Source organism: Cryptomeria japonica, chromosome 9, assembly GCF_030272615.1.
Source record: "Cryptomeria japonica chromosome 9, Sugi_1.0, whole genome shotgun sequence".
Taxonomy (NCBI): Eukaryota; Viridiplantae; Streptophyta; class Pinopsida; order Cupressales; family Cupressaceae; genus Cryptomeria; species Cryptomeria japonica.
The window spans coordinates 510576922-510598248 of record NC_081413.1 but is presented as its reverse complement, the minus strand read 5'-3'; the positions used below and the strand labels follow the sequence as shown (position 1 = coordinate 510598248).

The window sequence follows — 21327 nt, the reverse complement described above, 5'->3', positions numbered from 1 at the left end:
CATGTCTCCACAATTATAGGATTAGAATTAGGGCATTGCCATTACTGCCAGGAATCCCCAAGGGAATTCGGGAAAACCCAGCTCAGGTTCCACCTACTAAAGATGATTTTCCAAATATCCTGACTAAAAGTGCATTGATTGAGAATGTGGCAAGCCATCTCTTCTTCCCTGCAACATAGAGAACACCTATTAGGAAAAATAAAACCTCTTTTATGAAGGTTGTCCAGGGTTAAAATCTTATTTTGGATGAAAATACAAAAGAAGATATTAACCTTTGGAACTAACTTCTTGTTCCAGACTTTAGCACAAATGGGAATTTCTTCCACCAAATCATTATGAATAGCCACAGCTGAGGAAACAGGATATTTCTCATCTAGGGTTTCCCTCCATATCAATCTGTCATCTTTGTTGTCTCTAGGGATTTTAGCAGAGAGAGCAATCTGAAGGAACTTGAGCCTCAGACACTGCTGGCTAAAATCAATCCAGTTCCCATTTCTCCAATAATCTCTGACCAGCTCACCAAACATGCTTTTGAACCAGTCTTTCCAATCTTTAAGGATTGGAATTTCCTCCAAAGGTTTATCCAGGATCCATCTATCTTCCCAAAATCTTATTCTCCTCCCACCCCCAAGGTTCCAAGTTCTACCAGCAGTAGCCCAGCTTTAGCAGATTGAACAACATTCCATATAGCCGATCCTTCAACAATGAAAGAATTATCAAGGAATTCTTCCTCAGAAGGTTGCATATAGAGGTATTTGTTTTTCCAGATTGAGTTCCATTCTCTTTCCTCCCCTTTCAATCTCCATATTTGTTTGGCTAATAAAGCTTTATTCATAGAACCAATGTTCCTTAAGCCCAACCCACCTGAGGCCTTAGGGGAGCAAATTTTATTCCAGGCAATAAGGGGTATTCTATTTTTGACTTCCACCCCCGACCAAAGTAACTTTTTTTGGATTCTTTCAATGGCTTCCGCAAATTTTGTGGGGATTTTGAACAAGCTGAGAGAATAAACAGGAACATTCTAGAGAGTGGCTTTGATCAAAGTAATTTTTCTTGTTTGACTAAGGACAACCCCTTTCCAACCAACAAGTTTCAAGTTAAGTCTGTCTATCAGCTTATTCCAAAAGGAATCCTCGGGCTTGAGACACAGAGGAAGCCCCAAATAAGTAGAGGGAAGCTCATAAATATTGCAGCCAAGAATTCTTCCAATCCTTAGTTGCCTTGGACCAGGGTATTGATGAAGAATAGAGAGCTTTTATCCCAATTGATTTTTTGGCCAGAGGCAGATTCATAAGTATTCAGAATATTCTTCATATTTTCAGCTTCCAAAATGGTGGCTTCCCCCATGGTAATAGAGTCATCAATGAATTTTTCATGAGAACAAACAACATTGGAAGAAGAAGGTTTTAGACCCCTAAGATTGCCATCTTCCACATTTTTAAGAATAAATATGCCCAGGCATTCAGCTAGAATAGTGAACAGGATAGGGGAGATGGGGTCCCCCTATCTAAGACCTCTAGAGCTTTTGAAGAAACTAGATGGGGAACCATTGACTATAACACTAGAGGAGGAAGTTTCCATGAGTTGAGAACAGAGCTGAATAACTTTGTCACCAAAACCAAACGCTTTCATGATCCTAAGGAGAAACTGCCAATTCACTCTGTCAAAAGCTTTAGCCATGTCTAACTTTAGGAAGAAGCCCTGGTCATTCGCCACTTTCAGGGAGTGGATATTTTCATGAACGGATATAATGGAATCCAAAATCTATCTTCCGAGGACAAAGCCATTCTGCTGGACAGAGATAATCCTTGGAAGAATTTCCAGCAATCTGGAAGTTAGAACCTTGGATAAAATCTTGTAAACTGAGTTACACAAGCTAATAGGTCTAAACTTGTTGAGAGAATCAGCTCTGAGGATCTTTGGGATAAAGACAATGAAGGTGGCATTCAATTCCTTGAGGAGTCTTCTAGAGCCAAGGAATTCTTTAACACCATTGCAAATGTCAGCCTCCACTATGTGCCAAAAATTTTGGATAAAAAACATTGGGAAACTGTCTGGTCCAGGGGATTTATCACCCTGAAAGGAGAACACTACCTTTTTATTTATAGATTAGAGGGAATACGGGATAAAAGGTTGTTATCAGCTTCAGTCGGGATAGAAGGAATAGCTTGTAAAAGGGTGTTTTGATTGCTGAAATCCAAGTTATCCACATCTCCCAGCAGGGTGTTGAAATGCTCGAGAGCTTCCTTCCTAATATCGCTATCCTCTATTAGGATGCCTTTATTGCAGGATAATCTAGATATTTTGTTAGCTGCCCTATGCTTAAGAGCAGTTAAGTGAAAGAACTGGGTGTTTTTATCACCTTCCTTCAGGAACACGGCTCTGGATCTTTGTCTCCAGAACGTCTCTTCATTAGAAATGATGGTGTGGTATTTAGATAAAAGAGCATTTTCAGCCATCCTAAGATCTTCAAATAGCCCTGCCTCTTGGATTCTATCCTGAACATCCTTTATTTCAGATTTGACTTGAATTTTACTCTTGAATATGTCCCCAAAAATCTCTTTGTTCCAGATTTTAATTTTGGCTTTTAGGATATTGAGCTTTTTGGCAATTCTAAAAAGAGTTGTACCCTCCACTTTAGAATTCCACCATTCAGCAATACGAGATTCTAGAGAAGGATGGGAAAGCCAGGCTTTTTCAAATCTGAAAGGGAAGTTTCTCTTGGCCAAAAAAGAGTTGGCAGAAAAGGAGATGGGGTAATGGTCTGACCCAATTTTGATAACAGAAGTAAGGGAGTAACTATACTTGGAAAACTAGTCAAGAAAAATTAAAGATCTATCTAACTTAACTTGAATCAGATCAGCTCTGGTTCTTCTATTGGTCCAGGTGTAATTAATACCCTGGAGATCCACATCAATGAGAGCTTGATCATTTACGAAATCCATAAGGTCTTGTTTCCCATCAAGTTGTAAAGGGATGCCTCCCATCTTCTCTTCCTCTTTGAGCGGAGTATTGAAATCTCCCATAATAATCCAACTTTGATTAGCAAACTTGAGTCTGTCGACTGCAAGGCTTTTCCAATATTTAACTCTCCCAGTTTTGGTGTCAGGCACGTAGACATTAGATAACACCCAAACAAAGTTGTCCTTAATATGCTTCAGCTAAAAAAAGTTCCTATTAAAAGCAAAGATGATTTCCTTACCTTTAATTGTTTTTTGGTTCCAAAAAATCGCGGTTCCTCCAGAAGCTCCCTCTGAATTAGATCCTATGACCCCATTTTCCTTGAAAATTCTAATCTTTTCAACTTTTTCCTTAGACATCTTGGTTTCCTGTATGAGGACCACATCCGGTTTATGATCTCTAGTGATGTTTCATAACACATCCTTCTTATGAGGGGCGTTCAGCCCTCTGATATTCCAGGATATTATCTTCATACTTTAACTGGGGATAGGGCTGACTCAATGGAACACTATGTTCCATCAGCACGATTCTTCTAGCTTTCCTATTCCCTTTGATGTTTTAGGGATGGCCTTCCCTGCTTTTTGTTCTGAATTCCAACATCTGCCTTTTTCTTGTTCTTGCTTCTGGTTGAGATTCCTCCATTGAGTTCCTCCTTATTCATTTTTCCTTCTCTCGAACTGGGAATCCGGAGATTCCCTTCCAGCATATCCACACTTTGAGAAGGGGTTTTACAAAGAAGAGGCTTTTGGCTTCCATTAGTTAAAAGCAATAAGGGCTCATTGTCAGAAGGGCCTTGACCTTCATTAAAGTTTTCCTCGTTCGATTTTGAGAATGAAGAGGCTGGAATGGTTTCTTCCTTCTCCTGACCAACAGATTCAACCTCCTGGTTCAGAATTGTTTCTTCCTTCTCCTGACTAACAGATCCAACCTCCTAGTCTTCTAGGTTATTTTTATTGTTCAACTCAATTCCTTGCTCTACTTCTTTAGAGCTCTCTGGTTGGTTGTTAGAGAAGATACAATCTTGTTTTTCATTACTGCTATTCCCAGTGCTCTTGACTTCATTCACTAAATCCATTACATCCTTATTTTGGTTACACTCAGATGATGGGTCTCCTTTTTTATTTATCATTTGCCAAATCATTTTGTTCTTGATATTGCTATCAGTCTTGCTTTCCTTTCTTTTCTTGAGCGGACATGATTTTTCCCAATGCCCTAATTTTTTGCAATGGAAACAGGAAAACGAAAGAGATTCATATTCAATGGCTTGGGACCATTTTCCAAGTTTAGATATGATTTCTATGGATTGAGGCATATCCATCATTTGATTAACATTTATGTAGATGCGAGCAAAGACTAACCTTGATTTTGTCGCTGTTATCAGGTCAATCGTCAGGAGTTCTCCAAAGGATTTCGCAATACCCTTGAAAACTTCCTCATTCCAGTATTCCAGCGGAAGACCCAGGAGGCGCATCCAAACTGGCGTAGAAACAAAGGACTCCTCAAGGGCGAGGTTCGGGGCCCATTTCTGAAGAGCCAAGGGTGACTTGCCAAACATCCAGGGGCCTTCGCAGAGAGATTTATTCATGTCTTCTTCAGAGTTAAAAGCGAAGGAAAAAAACCCTCTAGGCAGCGCTGCCACGTCCACTTGACCTTTTACAAGCCATTTTCTCCTTATGAGATTCCTCACATCATCGATGTTAGGCCTAAAGTCAGAGAATCGTCCCACTAAAGTCATGGATAAGCCAGCTACAGTCATATCAACCACTTTGTCTGGAACAAAGATAGCAACCAGTCTAGAGGCTGAGTCTGAGATATTTGTAACTTTCAGAAGCCCAGATTTAGCCAGCGGCTTCACTCCAAAGAGGGAAGACCATTTTTTACCTTTACCTCTATTGTGTGGGTCCCCGGCTTTCGAATCTTTATCTTCTCCCAGTTTTTCTTTTTCTTTGTCCTCTTCTGACCCTTGAGATGCCTGACCTCCTGCCTATTTGCCAGTTCCGATCCCAGAAAAACTGCAATCTCCAGGAAATCCGCCTTCCCCAGGAATTCCACCATTCCCCAATTTGAAATTTGGGATTCACGCTCCTTTTTGCTCCACTCCAATCTCCTAGAGATGCTTTTTCCCTATCCTCTTCTGACCCTTGAGATGCCTGACCTCCTGCCTGTTTGCCAATTCCGATCCCAGAAAAACTGCAATCTCTAGGAAATCTGCCTTCCCCAGGAATTCTGCCATTCCCCAATTTGAAATTTTGGATTCCCGCTCCTTTTCACTCTGCTCCTTTTGTTAGTTGTTGGGTTGTTGTCGAGTAGTTGTGATTTTAACTTTGACAATGTTTTGTAAAATGGATTTTTGGTCCCTACAAAGCTTGTTTACCCCCTTGATAAAAAACATTATTCTTTAAATATTAGTTTGTAATCATTAGTAACACTCATTCTAATTTTATATTATCCATAAAAAGTGAACATATTCCTCATGCACTATTAAATAAGGATTACAAATGATTTAACCGTTAATAAATCAATCATTCCACCAATGGTAGAATTTTTTTTATACAAGTTTTCTTTTATTTTCATTAGATTCTGCATAAACCCTTTTTTTAGACATTGTTATGTTCCCTTTTGTTTTTTATTCTATTATTTATTTTCCATTTGAAATTACCATCTATCAATCAATTATTGCACTATAAAGAGCTTAAATTTTAACTCTACAAATGACCACTTATGCAAAAATTTAGTGGAACAGTATAGAGATAAAACTAATTTAACAATAATTTTGCTACAAAGAGCAGTAATACATAATTAATGGGAATCTATCTATTCTAAAAAGATATGAATAAATTAATTTTATATTAAATTTGTGAACATCTTATATTTTGAGTTGAAGTTTGAATATAATTTTATTAGAGTCAACTACAATATATGATTAATGACATCTATCTATTCCAAAAAATGTGAATGAAAATAATGCTATATCAAAATTGAGAATATATTGTAGTAGAAGTTGAAATTTAAGATTGAGGAGTAGCGTAAATTTTAAATGCATTGCAATTGATTATGCTTGTTTTGATTCTTGTGAATACATGTAGTAGTTAAATTATCATGCATTAGATATTAACTTTATTAAATATTAAATTGATTTAGTTGTCCACCTTTTATAATTTTATATAGAAAATATACTTTGAGTACATAACATTACAAAATTTAACTTTATACATAATTTGCTCCAAAACTCTTCCATCTCTAAATACTTAAAGATAGATTGGCTTTATCTTTTTATCAAAAAACTTTAAATTTGATATGCTAGTTAAGTAGTTGGTCTCATAGAAGCTAATGCTGCAATTTAAACTTTAATCGTCATATTTTAATGTAAGATTCAAGACAATTGACTTGACTATTTTGATTTCAGATAATATAAATTAAAAAAATTATATACAATAATGAATATAAATTGATAGACTTTTTACTAAATCTTTTTTCTTATAATTTAGAAACTTTGTTATCATTGATTGACAATAATTATCTTTTTTTTCTTAATTCTTATAATTATAATATAATTTTAACTCATACATTATATACTAATAATTTTTAATAGAAAATATTATTATAGTTTTTAAAAATATTATCAATAGATTTTCATTTATTATTACAAATAGAATAAGAAAAATATTAGGGGAAAGTACCCAGTAGTTGTGCACCCTAACTTCGTGCTTCTTATAACTAAGGTTTCAGGGCCACATCATCAAATATGATGCCACATCAGCATGCTTTTTGCCATGGTGTCCAAAATAGCCCCCAAAAAAGTGAGACCAATAGGCGTGCAAAAGAGACCCCAATAGTTGTGCAGCTGATATGGCATCACCTGATTGGTTACTTTTTACAATATTAGTACATTTCTTAACAACTATTGGTACATTTCCTAACAAAATTTGATATTTTTTGCTTCAAACAATAGGTTTTATTTGTTCAATTTTTGGAACAAAAGACATCAACAACCCTCACAACAATTGATACATACTCAACTACTGGATCCTTTCCCCTAATTATAAGAACAATTTCAAATACCACCAACAACAAGATACTTGAAGCTTCTAAAGTCTAGATCCTCCACTAGGCAACGCTTTCTAAACAAGCACAAACATAAAACCGACCATTACATTCATTTAAAACGACTGACTGTTTCGACAATAGGTAAACAGCCAAAACACATTATTATCTACATAAAGACTGTTCAATTACTTAATAATTATCAGTAACACTCATAGAGTGTGATGTTAACCCTGAGGCGGAAATAAACGCTTCCCTCGACTGCGTCGGTAGCAAAGGTGGCCATTCCTCTGGCCATTAAGAAATCACCCGTTCCACCCACGACAGAAATATTTCTGTACTTCACCAAAATGGGGTCTGCTCCATTGAAAGTAATGTGCCCTTATAATCTGTCGAGTTCAGCACAAATGTGAACCCAAACCAGGCACTTAAAGTATTCTTCATGTCATAGAAATAAAACCCCTGCGCTCTACCCACTGGAGGAGAGTGAAGATTGTTGTCAAGAGTGATAGGATCGTCAAACACAACCATATCTCCAAACTTGAAAGGATCAGCAAAAGAAGTGAGATTACCCCATTAAGGGGCTGCAACGATCGCAGAAGTTGCATTCTTAGCATTTTTGCCATTGTAGATTATATCATGAAAGTACAACACCAAATTCTTACATGGCTTTGGGAGTTGCTTCTTCCATCCATGCCCATCTACATTTCTGAGCATTATGGAAGAGAGCAGAAGCCACATATAGCACAAATGAAATACTATTCTACCACAGTACTCAAAAGCCATATCTCTTAAAATCTTTAGAACAACTATACTAGATATCGCTAATGCATATGACTTCGCAAGATGGAATAGATGATTTATCTTTGCATTGTAGTCTAGGCATGTGATTTTTATTCAATCGATGAATACTCATTAGTCAAGCAGAGCGTACTTTTTAAATGAGAATTATACGCAAAGCCTGCAAGACGAAGGAAGTAAGTTTTGGCTTCATATGAACCATGGATTCCCCGAGTATGGATAAAACATAATAGGAATCTCGCTTATCATGAAATATGGTAGGTACTTACAATGCAGAGGAAAGCCTGCATTCGGAATTTTTGTAGACAGAAGGTAGTCTTTTACACGCAACTATCTGCAAAGCGTGCAGAATGAAGCCTGCAAAGCCTGTGAGTTTTGGCTAGAATCATTTGGCCCCATGTGAGTCATGGATTCCTCGAAATAAGATTCAGGGTAATGTTCAATGGAAATGTGGTAGATATTACGCAGGAGTAAGCCTGCTTTAAACTTGTGGTAGAAAAGTTACTATTATACATACGATATTTGATTTATGGGAGAATATATATAAATAATTATAATAGTAAAAAATTATATTTATTTTGTATTTGAAGATGATTGTGTAAGTTGGGTTTATTTTAGCTAGAAACTCTATATATATATATAGAGCCCCCACCTTATTGAAGTGTATGTAACCACTTTCATAAATTCATCTAATCTTTGTATCTATAGTTGGCCCTACAAAATTACATGGGATACAATTTGTGTGAGCTTTTTTTATTATTTAATTTTTTTTTATACATTGACCATTAGATACTATGATACTTGAGTAATCAAAGTAAGTTAAATAAAAGATATGTGTAGTTAACAAAATTCATGTAGAGTTACATTTTTGTACTAAAACAATAAAACAATTCTAATAAGGTTGTTAATGTCTTGAGTAGAAGATAAGTCCTATTAATAGAAATGTGGATTGAAGTAGTTGGTTTTGAAGAGCTAAGATATTTATAATTGACTTTACCCATGATTTTGCAAAAGCATGGAGGACATGTTAGAATATTCTAAGAATGGATAGAAGTAAATGGTCAGTGTACTCTGTTCAAGATGAAATATTATTCAAATGGGGATAACTATGCATTCTAATAAATTATATGCAACATAATTTGAACAAGGATAAACATTTAAAGGCCTAGATAGTAATATTGGGATAGATAAGATAGTGCGTCATTTAATCAAAGATAGTTTTCAGAAATAAATACATAAGGTTGGAGGAAATTCATCAAAGGCTACGAGTTTTGCCAATTTTTCAAGGGACATAACAAAAATGGGTTATTCCAATACCTCTTGGTATCATATAAGCTATTAGATGATATAAAAATTCATTTTCTAATATAAAATTTCTTAAGATGTAGAATGAAAATGATTCAACTATGGTGTTGTGGGTAAGTCTTCCAAAATGACACATTTCACCCAATGTAAGAAAAGAAGGGATGTGGTACACATAGTGGACAATTTTTAAGGATTTGGCAATATTGTATGACTTACCATAAAGTAAGATTGTAAATAGGAACACTATGTTGGTGGGATAAAATTAAACTTTAGCTTAATCTAACATCTACAAATTAATGGATATGAAATTGTTATAAATGTGTTCTTAGGAAAATTTCTAATATTATTGGTTGGAGAGAAAGGAAATAATTGGGACATTGTTTTATCATAAGTAAAGTTTACATTTAATAACATGGTAAATAGGAGAATGGGAAGAACACCATTTTAGCTAATGGCAATAGCCCTGTGTATCAAAGATAATAAAATTAATAACAAAGACAAGATGAGTGCATATGTAGAAGAGTTTAGAAAACATGTGAAAAATGTTAATGAGGAAATGAGAACCCATATTGCAAGGGTGAGTTACAAACATAAATAAGAAGTAGAAAAGACTAGGAGAATTTTTTTTGAATAGGAGACAAAGTGATGGTATACCTTAGAAAGGAAGGTGATTTTATGGGAACATATAAAAAACTAAAAATGAGAAATAAATGGGCCTACTAGAATCATAAGAAAGTTTGGTTCAAGAATTTTCCATGATGTGGAGTTTCAAACGAACCTTGGTATAATACCCATATTCAACATCATAGATCTATATCAGTAGCATAAATCATATTCAACAGGAAGCATCACATAGGATTGAGGGAGAAACTATATAATGCCAAAAAAAATAGAAAGATCAATGAAATATTAGATTTCAAAGTTAGAAATAGTACCAAAAAATGAAATATGTGGAGTATCTAGTCAAATAGAGATAAAACTCAAGGAAAGACCTAAGTTTTATGTTTAAGGATGGGATGAATTAACTAGGATTCTATTTAGTGATTGAAAAGGGAGGGAGATACTTTTAAATATTGATGGGGTGTTTGATGTAGGTTCATCCTTTAAGGAATACCACATCCCCCACATTCTCTTAGTTAGTTTGACTATATATAATTGACTAGTAAATTGTAGTTAATCCTTATAGTTTTGGTAGAACAATCATTGCAAGTGAGGATGAGAAAAATACGGGTTAGACAAAATCAAATGCACACAATGTAACATAAAAAATAATAAATATGAAATGCATACAAATAAAATTTGTTTCACCCTCTTTCTTCACCTCCTCCAATTGAGCGGGAAGTGGAATGTGCGCCCAAGATCTCCACTTGATTTGCTTCTTAGGATGAAGGATGTGGATTTCTCTCCACTACACAAAAAATGGTAGCATTTGGATATTATGATGGATGAGGGATTGTGTGTGACAATATTTAGGCATAATGTGGGTGTAATGGAGGACTTTGTGACTCAAATGGACAACATAACTATTTGAAAAAGATGGATATGATTGTGAAGGGAGGAGACTCCAATTTATAGATTAGAGGGGCCCAAAATCGATGGCCAATATTGAAGAGGAATGAAGGGCCTAGGATTGGAAGTGAGTGGGAGAGGATTTGAGAGGACTAGTGGGAGATGCAAGAGATTTTCCATTAAGGCATTTCTTGTCTCCACACTTCTCAAGTACATGGAGAAGACTTCCCCAAGTACCTTGAGAAGAGAAAAAAGAAATTTAAAATTTACTAGGATAGAACAAGAGGAATTAAAAGTTCTAAAGAAAGAGGAAACATGGGGAGAATAAATGATAAAGGAAAATTCCTTGGGAAGAGGGGGCATGGGAAGGTTCAAAGAATTTGAAATTCCTTGGATGAACCAAAAGTGGGTGGCATTTAAGGTTGGAGGATGAGATGGGAAAACCATTTATGACAAAGAGTTGACCCAAGGTGATTAGGGAGGTGTAAATGATTAAGGGGGGGGATTAGGTGGGTTGATGAAAGATTAGAGTGCAAGTGGGAAACTTAGGAGGATGGGACATGAAGAGAGAATGAGTGGAGGAATATAAAATTGGAGGGAATGTTAATCATGATAAGTCTAGAATTAATTAGGTGAAATGATGAGGATTAGGAGGGTGATTTGTAGGAATCAAGGCATTAGTTAATTAACTAGAATTAATTAACATAATTTTAAGATTTAGAGAAAATATTGACTAAGGTTGGAAATTGAAATATTTTTTAAAAGAATAGGATATAATTAATTTTGAGAAATTAATTATAAGGTTATGGTAATAAAATTAACTAAAATATAATTTAATTAATTTTAAGAAGAAGGAGGACTAACATAATTAATATAATTAATTATGTAAAAATGCTAATTTTTTTAAATGTTAATTTAATTAATTGTAGGCATCTACATTTGCCCCTCTTTTATGTGGTGAGGAAAATACATGAATCAAGGTGGGAAAGAAGATGAGGAAAAGCATTAGAAGGGTGTAAGAAGGGCTTATATAAGCCACATGGGGCCCATAGAAGGGTCATATTCACACTCACAAGTGAACGAGCAGTAGAGAGCCCAGAGAAAAGGAGCAAGGATGGTGTGGATTCCCTTCTACGAGAAACACAGTGAGAGGGTTAGACTATTCTACCGACCACCAAAGTATAGACCACCAGTATGTACCCCTATCCTGACTTTGTGATTTTAGTAGGATACTTAGTTGCCAGAAACGCGACGGTCTCCCGTTGTTTCGCATTCCAACGGGAGAAATGCGTTTCTCATTTCTAACGGCCGTTTCTGCAGCGTTTTTAATATGTTTTCCATTGTTTTGATTTGTCAGTCAAATAATTGTTTTCCATTATAAGTGGGGTAAAGTAATTGTTTTTAAAGTAAATGTTTTAAATGGTAAACTAATTGTTTTTAACAGGTTTGATAGTAAAGTAAATGTTTTAAATAGATTTGACAGTAAAGTAATTGTTTTTTATTGATTTAACATTGACACACTGATTTTTTTTGGCATGTGAAATTGCATGTTTCATGGCTTAACTTTAGATTAACTAGTAGATGCAGATTATAGTTTTCTATGTCATGTTAGTTACATTAAATATATAACTTTAACTAACATTAATTATACAGCCTCATGCAAAATATTTCAATATAATTATCTACAATTCATGCAATGCAATATCTAGATAATTTATCTCCTAATAATTTATCTACTTTTGATGATATCTTTCAATATTTTGATGATATCTTTCAATATTTTATATTTATGTAACTGCAAACAATTATGATACTTGTATTTTCATTTTTGAACTGAAAAATCATTTCAAATTATTTAAAAGTATTTAATAATATTCTTGGTCATTATTTTATTATGTTTTGTATTTTTCAAGCTTTAACTTCATGCAATTTTATTTATGTGAAATAAAGTTTTGTACATGTATAACTTGCATTTTTTTTATTTATGTAAATTATTTTTTTATAATGAAACTTGCATGCACATATACATATTCTTATTATGTTTATATTTTAGAAACTTTAACTTCGTATATTTTTTTTTATGTGAAATAATTTTTTTAATGAAACTAAATATATAACTTGCATGCTTTTTTATTTATGTAAAATAATTTTTTATAATAAAAAGTTGCATACACATATATTTTTAATAATAAATTTGCATGGATTGTTTATTTTAGAAAATTTAATTTCGTACATTTTTTATTATGTGAATGAATTTTTTTAATGAAATTATATATAGAACTTTCATGCTTTTTCATTTATGTAGAATAAATTTTTATAATAAAAACTTGCATATGCATATATTTTTATAATAAACTTGCATGGGTATATATATTGTTTTGTATTTTAGAAACTTTAACTTCATATTTTTTATTTATGTGAAATAAAGTTTTTTAATGAAACTATATATAAAAATTCATGCCTTTCAATTATGTAGATTAATATTTTATAATAAAAACTTGCATATACATATATTTTTATAATAAACTTGCATGCGTATATATCTATTGTTTTGTATTTTAGAAACTTTAACTTCATATTTTTTATTTATGTGAAATAAAGTTTTTTAATGAAAATATATATAAAACTCCATGCTTTTTCATTTATGTAAAATAATTTTTTATAATTATATATATATATATGTTTCTTATACGCAACCTTTAAATATTCCGTTTCTAGTCACGTTGTCGTTGCGGTTAAATATTCCGTTTCTAGTCACATTGCCGTTGCGGTTGCGTTTCTCGTCTCTCGTCTCTAGTAACTAAGGTAGGATAGCATTAATTAGGGAGGGTATTAATGAGGGTAATCGACGTCTATGCCCGGGGATCACCATCTACACGGGGATCACCATCTACCCGACGTATCCTCATCTGTGCAAGTAGAATAGCGCATATGCAGGCGTCGACAGGCAATCGACATCTGCGACGAGAGGGAAAATAGTGTCTATGATTTTAGTACATCAAATAACTATTTTCCGTTCCCGGTCCTTTTCACGATTCCGTTTCTGTAACGTTTTTTGTTCCTCCGTTTTCATTTGCCGTTTGCCCCTCCTATTCCCGTAGCAGTTCGTTTCCATTTTCAAGGGTTCTTCTTTTGATGCAGAAGTATATCTACTAGTTTTTTTTAAGTCCCACATTCATTGCGGGTTCATATAAATAAAATAAATGTCCTATACATATACCTTAACTGGATAGAATGATTTCACACTGATATAAAGAATTCGGTAATGAGGAAAGCTCTCAACATTCACATTGAATGTTAATATATATATATATGTATATTTTTCGTAGTTTTAGAAAAAATAAAGCTATCTTTGCAATGTACCATATTATCTTAAGATGAGTTAGGCAAAAATATAGTTTTTAATAAAATAAGCTATCTTTGAAATTTACTATAATAACTCAAATCATTTGACTTAGGGGTAACGGCACTTGCATTAGAATTAATTTTAATCAGTAATTAATTAAATATTATTGCTATCCTTTTTTTTACACGCTTTTGTTAATTATGTTTTTCATGAAATTTTAAAAGAATACCGTTGGAATAAACAAATTTTAGTAAAGGATGTTGAAATAAATTTATTTATTTTTATTTTCTAGAATATTTATTTATTATTTTTTTGGTTTTTATATATAGTTATAACTTAAAAAATTAGATATTTATTGTTTAGTATCTACATATAAGTTCAAAATATTTTTTAAAAATATTTTGTATTTCAGTAGCATTATATTGCATGGTGTAATGTAAAATGATTCATAATTATAATATAATGATTTACCAACAAATCCTCTCTTTAAGCTTTCCAATTTTTTTATTAAAACTATAATATATGTTTAATGGTAGACACATTCCATATTTGTTTGGAATAAATATTAATATTCACTTAATAATATAATAACTCATTATTGATATCCATTATTTATTTAGAGTATGTGAGGTATAAGTATGGTTATAGTTTAATGAAAGGAATCATCATTATTATTTAATATTTTAATTTAATAGAATTCAAATTATAAACACCTAAAATCGACATATCAATTCTTTCCTTTTCTCCTAATCTCTCACTGAATTCTTTCCAATTTAAATTACTTCCCCATTCATTCAACAATATTTTAATATTTAATTAATATCCCTTCATCCATCATTTAATTAAATAATTTATCATTATTTAATCAATATTCACTCCTCTACATTTATTAAATCTCATTTAATTAATATTTCATATCCTTCCCACCTAAATTAAATAAATGTCTCCATTTATTTAATTTTGGATTAAAATGCATATGAATATTAATTTTATTTTTTTTAAATTGTTACAACTATCCCAAACGTGTAAGTGGAACCTTGAAAGGTTGCCACTCCCCTTGCCACATATCTCTATCTTCCATGTCCCATGTCCTCCCTCATAACCTCCTACCCTCGACTTGGTCCAACCTCCTAACCTCTTGGATGCATGTCCATTTTCTCATCCAAAGAATCGAATTCAATCTCAACCCTTGATTCTTCCATGTAGTCCATGTCATCCATTTTCAAACCAAAAAAATCTATATCTTAGACCCCTCCCAAGACAAATTTATCCACCATATGAATAGACTTGAACATACCAAAATGATGCAAAATCAGAACAAACCAAGGGAATTCAAGGAATTTTGGTACATTTATATTTTTATTTGAATTTCCTTTAGTCTTAACTAGTTGGCTTTGTTTTAGTTTTAGATTGGAATATATTTTTATGCTAATTCTAATCCAACTTTAAAGTAGATTACAAAAAAACATTTTTATAGATGAAAATAGAGAAAACAATATTAAATTTTAATATTATAAATTCCCATATTGAATCTTGCCTAAAACCATCTATCCCTAAAGCCTTCCTCGCCCCTAATGAAATTATAGCTTTATTTCAATTTCATCTAAAGTGAATGCCTTCATTACCTCTTCATTTTGAAAATCCTTCACTAACCTAAGGATGTTCCTCAACATTGTTTCCTAATAAAACAAATCTTCCTATAAAAAAAATACTAATAATTCCTTCAATAAATTTATACCTTTCTTCCTAATGGCCTCCATATCCTTGACAATATTCCTCATGGAAATTTCAATACTTGCAACCTCATTATTTTTTTCTTCTTGTATTAGTTGAAAAACGGACAAAACTTGTATTATGGTTCCATTCCTTGAACTATAATAATTCCTTCAATAAATTCATACCTTCCTTCCTAATAAAAAAACTTACACACAGTCAATTCCAAAAACAATTGATCACACAACTCATGCTACTGCGAATATGCATCGTACAATAATTTACATCATATTCTATGATTCATCATATTATAACATACTCGATGCACATTACATTCACCATTATAACAACAATAGTTAATAACATTCATAAAGTGTGTAATATTCACCCTGAGACGAAAATAAACGTTTCCCTCGAATGCATCAGTGCTGATAGTAGCAATTCCTCTAGCCATTAAGAAATCACCTCTACCACCCACTACTGATATATCTCTGTACTTAGTCAAGATTGGTTCTGCTCCGTTGAAAGTGATGGTTCCCTTATAATGCGTAGAATTCAACACAAATGTGAATCCTAGCCAAGAGCTGAAAGTATTCTCCATGTCAAAGAAATAAATGCCCTGAGCTCTTCCGACTAGAGGAGAGTGAAGATTATTGTCAAGACTAATAGGATCATCAAACACAGCAAGATCATAACAGTAAGATTTGCTCCATCCGGAGCTGCAACCAGTGCAACATCTCTGCATTCTTTGCATTTTTTCCATTGTAGAGTATATCATGAAAATACAACACCAAATTCTTACATGGCTTGGGAAGCTACTTCTTTTTCCAGCCATGCCCATCTGCAGCTTTGAACATAACAATGGACCTTAAAAGAAACATAAAACAGAGCTGCATAACTCTACCATATATAATACCCAGAAGCCGTTTCCTATAAAATCTTGAATATAAGAGTCCTAAGCTATGACGTAGAGCAAACTATAGTGAAGAAAGCTTTCAGAGGACGCCACAGACATTGTGAGTTGCATGCTTATATAGGTCAAAACGTAGTGGGGAGAATATTTTATTTGTGGTTCTTCTGCACGTCATAATTTGATAAAAACCTTAAAATGTAAGCAACCTTCCAAACCCAAATGTGGTCCTTGCGTTATTCTCATGTTGGGCAGACTTCGATAGTGGAAATTCAGTCATGCGCTAAACAACTTTTGCCTCCTGGAGGGATTTTTATTTATTTTTAAATGAAATAAAGCAGCTTCCTCGATGGTTGGCAACCACCGCATGATGAAGAAAACTGGCTATGAGGGGTCCGGTCGAATTAACAGGGCTCAGAGTGGACAGTCACGAAAGAATTGAGCATATAATGAACCCATCTTACATCTAATTTGTTTGTTAACAAATTTAATGCAACAATTCTCAAGTTTAGTGACTAAAAATTATTTAAGGTAATAAATAATATGACAAATGAACAATCAATTTCAATAAACAACTTACATAATTGAAAAATATTAGGGGAGAGGAGCCAGTAGTTGTGCACTCCTAACTTCGTGCTTCTCAAAATCTTACGTGGAAATTTCACATCACTCTCAATTTTTTTACAGTAGCTTACTTGGCAAGTCCCCTGCTTATAACTAAGATTTCAGGGCCACATCATCAAGTATGGTGCCACATCAGCATGCTTTTTGCCAAGGTGTCCAAAACAGCCCAAAAAAAGTGAGACCAATAGGTTTGCAAAAGAGGTCCCAATACTTATGCAGCTGATGTGGCATCACATGATTGGTTACTTTCTCAACTATTGGTACATTTCCTAACAATAACAACTTTAAAGTCACAACTATTGGTGCATAAACACACAAAAATTGATATTTTATATTTCAAACAATAGTTTTTATTTGTACTATTATTGGAGCAAAAACTATCAACAATCCTTACAACAATTGATACATGCTCAACTACTAGTGCTCTTCCCCTATATAACCCTTAAATTTTTATTACACTAGTGAATAATGGAGTATAACTAATCACCCAAGATAGTACACTTAAGAAAAAAATAGTACATTATATGTACAATATATCAATTTTATGGCTATTGCATGTTAATAGATAATATTACACGCATAGCCATGTAATGATTTTAGTTACATATTATAGATCACATAAGCTATTTCATATAAACCTTGTTCAAAGTATTTTCACAAGATAAGTTAAAATATTATTAAAGAATAAATATTAGATAGAGACTACATAACTATTATAACAATCTTTCACAATTTTCACAAATTTTTTAATATTGAACTAAATACTACAATAAATCAATATCAAACTATTAAACAAACTAATAAGTATATGTATCTATATATTTGCGATAATTTACAAAAATACTATTGAATGTGTTGTCTAAATCACATTAATATTTAACATTTTTCTATTAAATTATCAAGGTCTAGTAAAACATCATTTAATCTAAATTAACCAAACTAAAAAGTAAACCATTATACCACTTTAAACCTCGTTTAGAATGTCATAAAAGTGAAAAAAAGGAGAAATAATCATATTCAGTTCTCAATATTTTCCTAAATAACATGTATATCCAAATTAACAAATTTGTATAGAAGATAATGACAATAACCAAATGTATTTATGTCAATTACTTTTTATTTTAATGAATTATTAAGGCCTCTCAAATTTTTATCAATAATTCTTTCTTATAAATTTAGCCAAAAACACTATACAAAATGGCATATAAGATAATAATAAGAAAATGACACATCCTACATTCTATTATAACAATTATCTTCAAAACTCGGATAGTCCAATTCAAAAGTCAAATATTCTACACATTTTTTACAACCTAACCTAGAAAATGATAGATTAAAAACAAAAGACAGCGAATCACTATGAACTCCATTACATTTACCTCCTTCAAGGCAATATATTATATTTGTAGGAGCTATTTAGTGTTAGTAATTAGTTCTACTCTATAATTCTTGCTTTGGCAATGCTAATTTTGTTCAAACACATTTTGATATAAATCCAATATAATGTGATTTGTAATTTTAATTTTAGCATTGACCATGTCAAAGTTGTCATATTATTTAAGAATTTAGTTTTGATTTGTATTAGAATTGATGTTTCAATTCCACAATTTCTAGAACTCACTGCAACAAACCACCTATCAAATATGAGAGAAAGTGGAAATAATTTTATTAAAAAAATCTTAAAATTTATAGTGATAAAAAATAATAAATGAATGATATAATATGAAATGAATTATAATATATAAATGATGAAGAAAACCTAAATGAAATTCTAGGTGGGGTTTAAATTATTTCAAGACATTATAGACATTAGGTTTCCATGGTCTATGTAGAGTGTCATTTGAGCTTCTAGATTTGAATGTGTGTTTCCATTTTTCATTAATGTTCCAAATCATAATCTATGATTTATCATTAGGATGAAGAACTAGAGAATCAAAAATATTATAATCTTATGACTTCATACAAGGAAACACGTGACATTACTAATTTTAAGTATGATATTATAAAAGTGTGCATAATGATAGTTAATTAGATAATCCGAGGTAAAAGGATACCTCCAAGACCTTTTATACCTTTTCTCCTATTCCATGTACTAAAGAATCTTGGAAACTCTTGTTGTAACAACCATTAAACCAACCCTCCTTATACTCTTTCCCACAACATTTATGAACTAAAAACCTACCCATTAGTATCATGTAGGAGGGATTCAACAAACCTTTCAAGTCTAGAAATTAGACCATCTTTCGAATTAGGAAAAGTGGTATTATTCAAATATATTTTTGCATAAAACTTTTTAGCTACCAAAATTCTAATTTGTCAAGATGAAGACCATATAGAAAAATCAATACTTGAATCTTTCCATAATTACATATGTTACAAAATTCACTCATCATAATCTATTAATATTACAACAAATCTCAAATTTTAAATATTATTTTTTTATCAAAACTAAATGTCTCCTTTTTACAAATTTAAACTAAAGATTTCTTTTAATCTTTTTAATTACATCTCAAAATTTAATTTATTAAATTCAAATATATATGGAAGCTTTAACTCTTTTATTTGATCTTAAATATATTTAAAATATGTAGGTTATTCACTCATCTTCGATATTCATATTTTTTAAGGAGGATGCTATTGGCACACAATTTTAATACAAAACTTACTTTGCAAAAATGACGTCGAGCTTACTTTTGATGTGGGAGTAACTTGAAGTCATCAGTTCTTTTGTTTGTTTCTTTCATTTCTAAACAATTTCATTGTTAGTTATAACAAAGACATTGATATAATAATAGATCGATCAATTACCATAAGAACACAATTTACAGTAACTGTTGACAGAAAAAAACTAAATCGGAGGATATGGTTGGCAAGATCACAACTAAAGAGTCTATCAAAGCAGCTTCAGAAAACACTTTCAGAGCACATTGAATCATCCAGCTTTTTAAGCAAGCTGAGGCCACCATTTAATGCTTTTTTTCTAACAAATAAGTCACATATGCTCCACCATATTCAATTGGCAGATTACAACATGAAGCTGCTACTGCACTAACAACCACAAACATAAAAACCATCTACATCCTCACAGACTATTATAACAACAATTAAAACCTTTAAATGTTCACAGTTATTCAACATTTGGATCATATTCCATATTATAACAATATTATAAGTAGTCCATGCAAATTAGATTCATCAATATAACATTAATCAGTAACATTCATAAAGTGCGATATGCACCCTGAGACGAAAATAAACGTCTCCCTCGAATGCATCAGTGCTGATAGTAGCAATTCCTCTAGCCATTAAGAAATCACATGTACCACCCACTACAGATATGTCTCTGTACTTAGTCAAGATTGGATCTGCTCCATTGAAAGCGATAGTTCCCTTGCAATGCTTAGAATTCAGCACAAATGTGAATCCTACCGAAGAGCTGAAGGTATTCTTCATGTCATAGAACGAAAAACCTCGGGCTATTCCCAGTGGAGGGGAGTGCAAATTATTGTCAAGAGTAATGGGATCATCAAACATAGCTAGATATCCAAAATGGTTATTACCATTCCTAACAGTAAGATTTGCTCCATCAGGAGCCGCCAACAGTGCCGATGTTGCATTCTTTGCATTCTTTCCATTGTAGAGTATATCATGAAAATACAGCACCAAATTCTTGCAGGGTTTTGGAAGCTGGTTCTTTTTCCAGCCATGCCCATCTACAGCTTTGAACATAACAATGGACATTGAAAGCAACAGAAAACACACCTGCAGAACTCTAGCGCAATACCCAGAAGCCATTTCCTATAAATCTTGATTGTAATAGTCCTAAGCTATGACCTAGAGAAAACTACAGTGAAGCAGGATTCCAAAGATGCCACAGACTTTGTGACTTGCATGCTTATATAGTTCATAACGTAGTGCAGAGAATATTTTATTTGTGGTTCTTCTGGACGTCATAATTTGAAAAAAATCCTTATAATATGTAAGCAACCATCGAAACCCAAATGTGGTTCTTTGAGAGCTCGAGTGATCAGAGAGACCCTGGTGTGCTCTTCAATGTCCATAGATTTTCACAAGGAAGGGATTTGAACAGAAATAAAACTAAGGCCAAATATAG

The 21327-nt window shown here is 32.7% G+C and overlaps 1 protein-coding gene and 2 pseudogenes across 1 annotated transcript; all 3 read right to left on the bottom strand.

Moving 5' to 3' along the window:
- Window positions 1-7207: 7207 nt before the first annotated feature.
- On the bottom strand, window positions 7208-7874 carry LOC131047001 (disease resistance response protein 206-like; annotated as a pseudogene).
- Window positions 7875-16035: 8161 nt separating this feature from the next.
- On the bottom strand, window positions 16036-16575 carry LOC131046972 (disease resistance response protein 206-like; annotated as a pseudogene).
- A 3848-nt stretch (window positions 16576-20423) lies between these two features.
- LOC131046971 (disease resistance response protein 206-like) lies at window positions 20424-21008 on the bottom strand. The gene has a single exon (XM_057980789.2). It carries the CDS (start codon window positions 21006-21008, stop codon window positions 20424-20426), a length of 585 nt encoding a protein of 194 aa, XP_057836772.2.
- Between the last annotated feature and the right edge of the window lie 319 nt (window positions 21009-21327).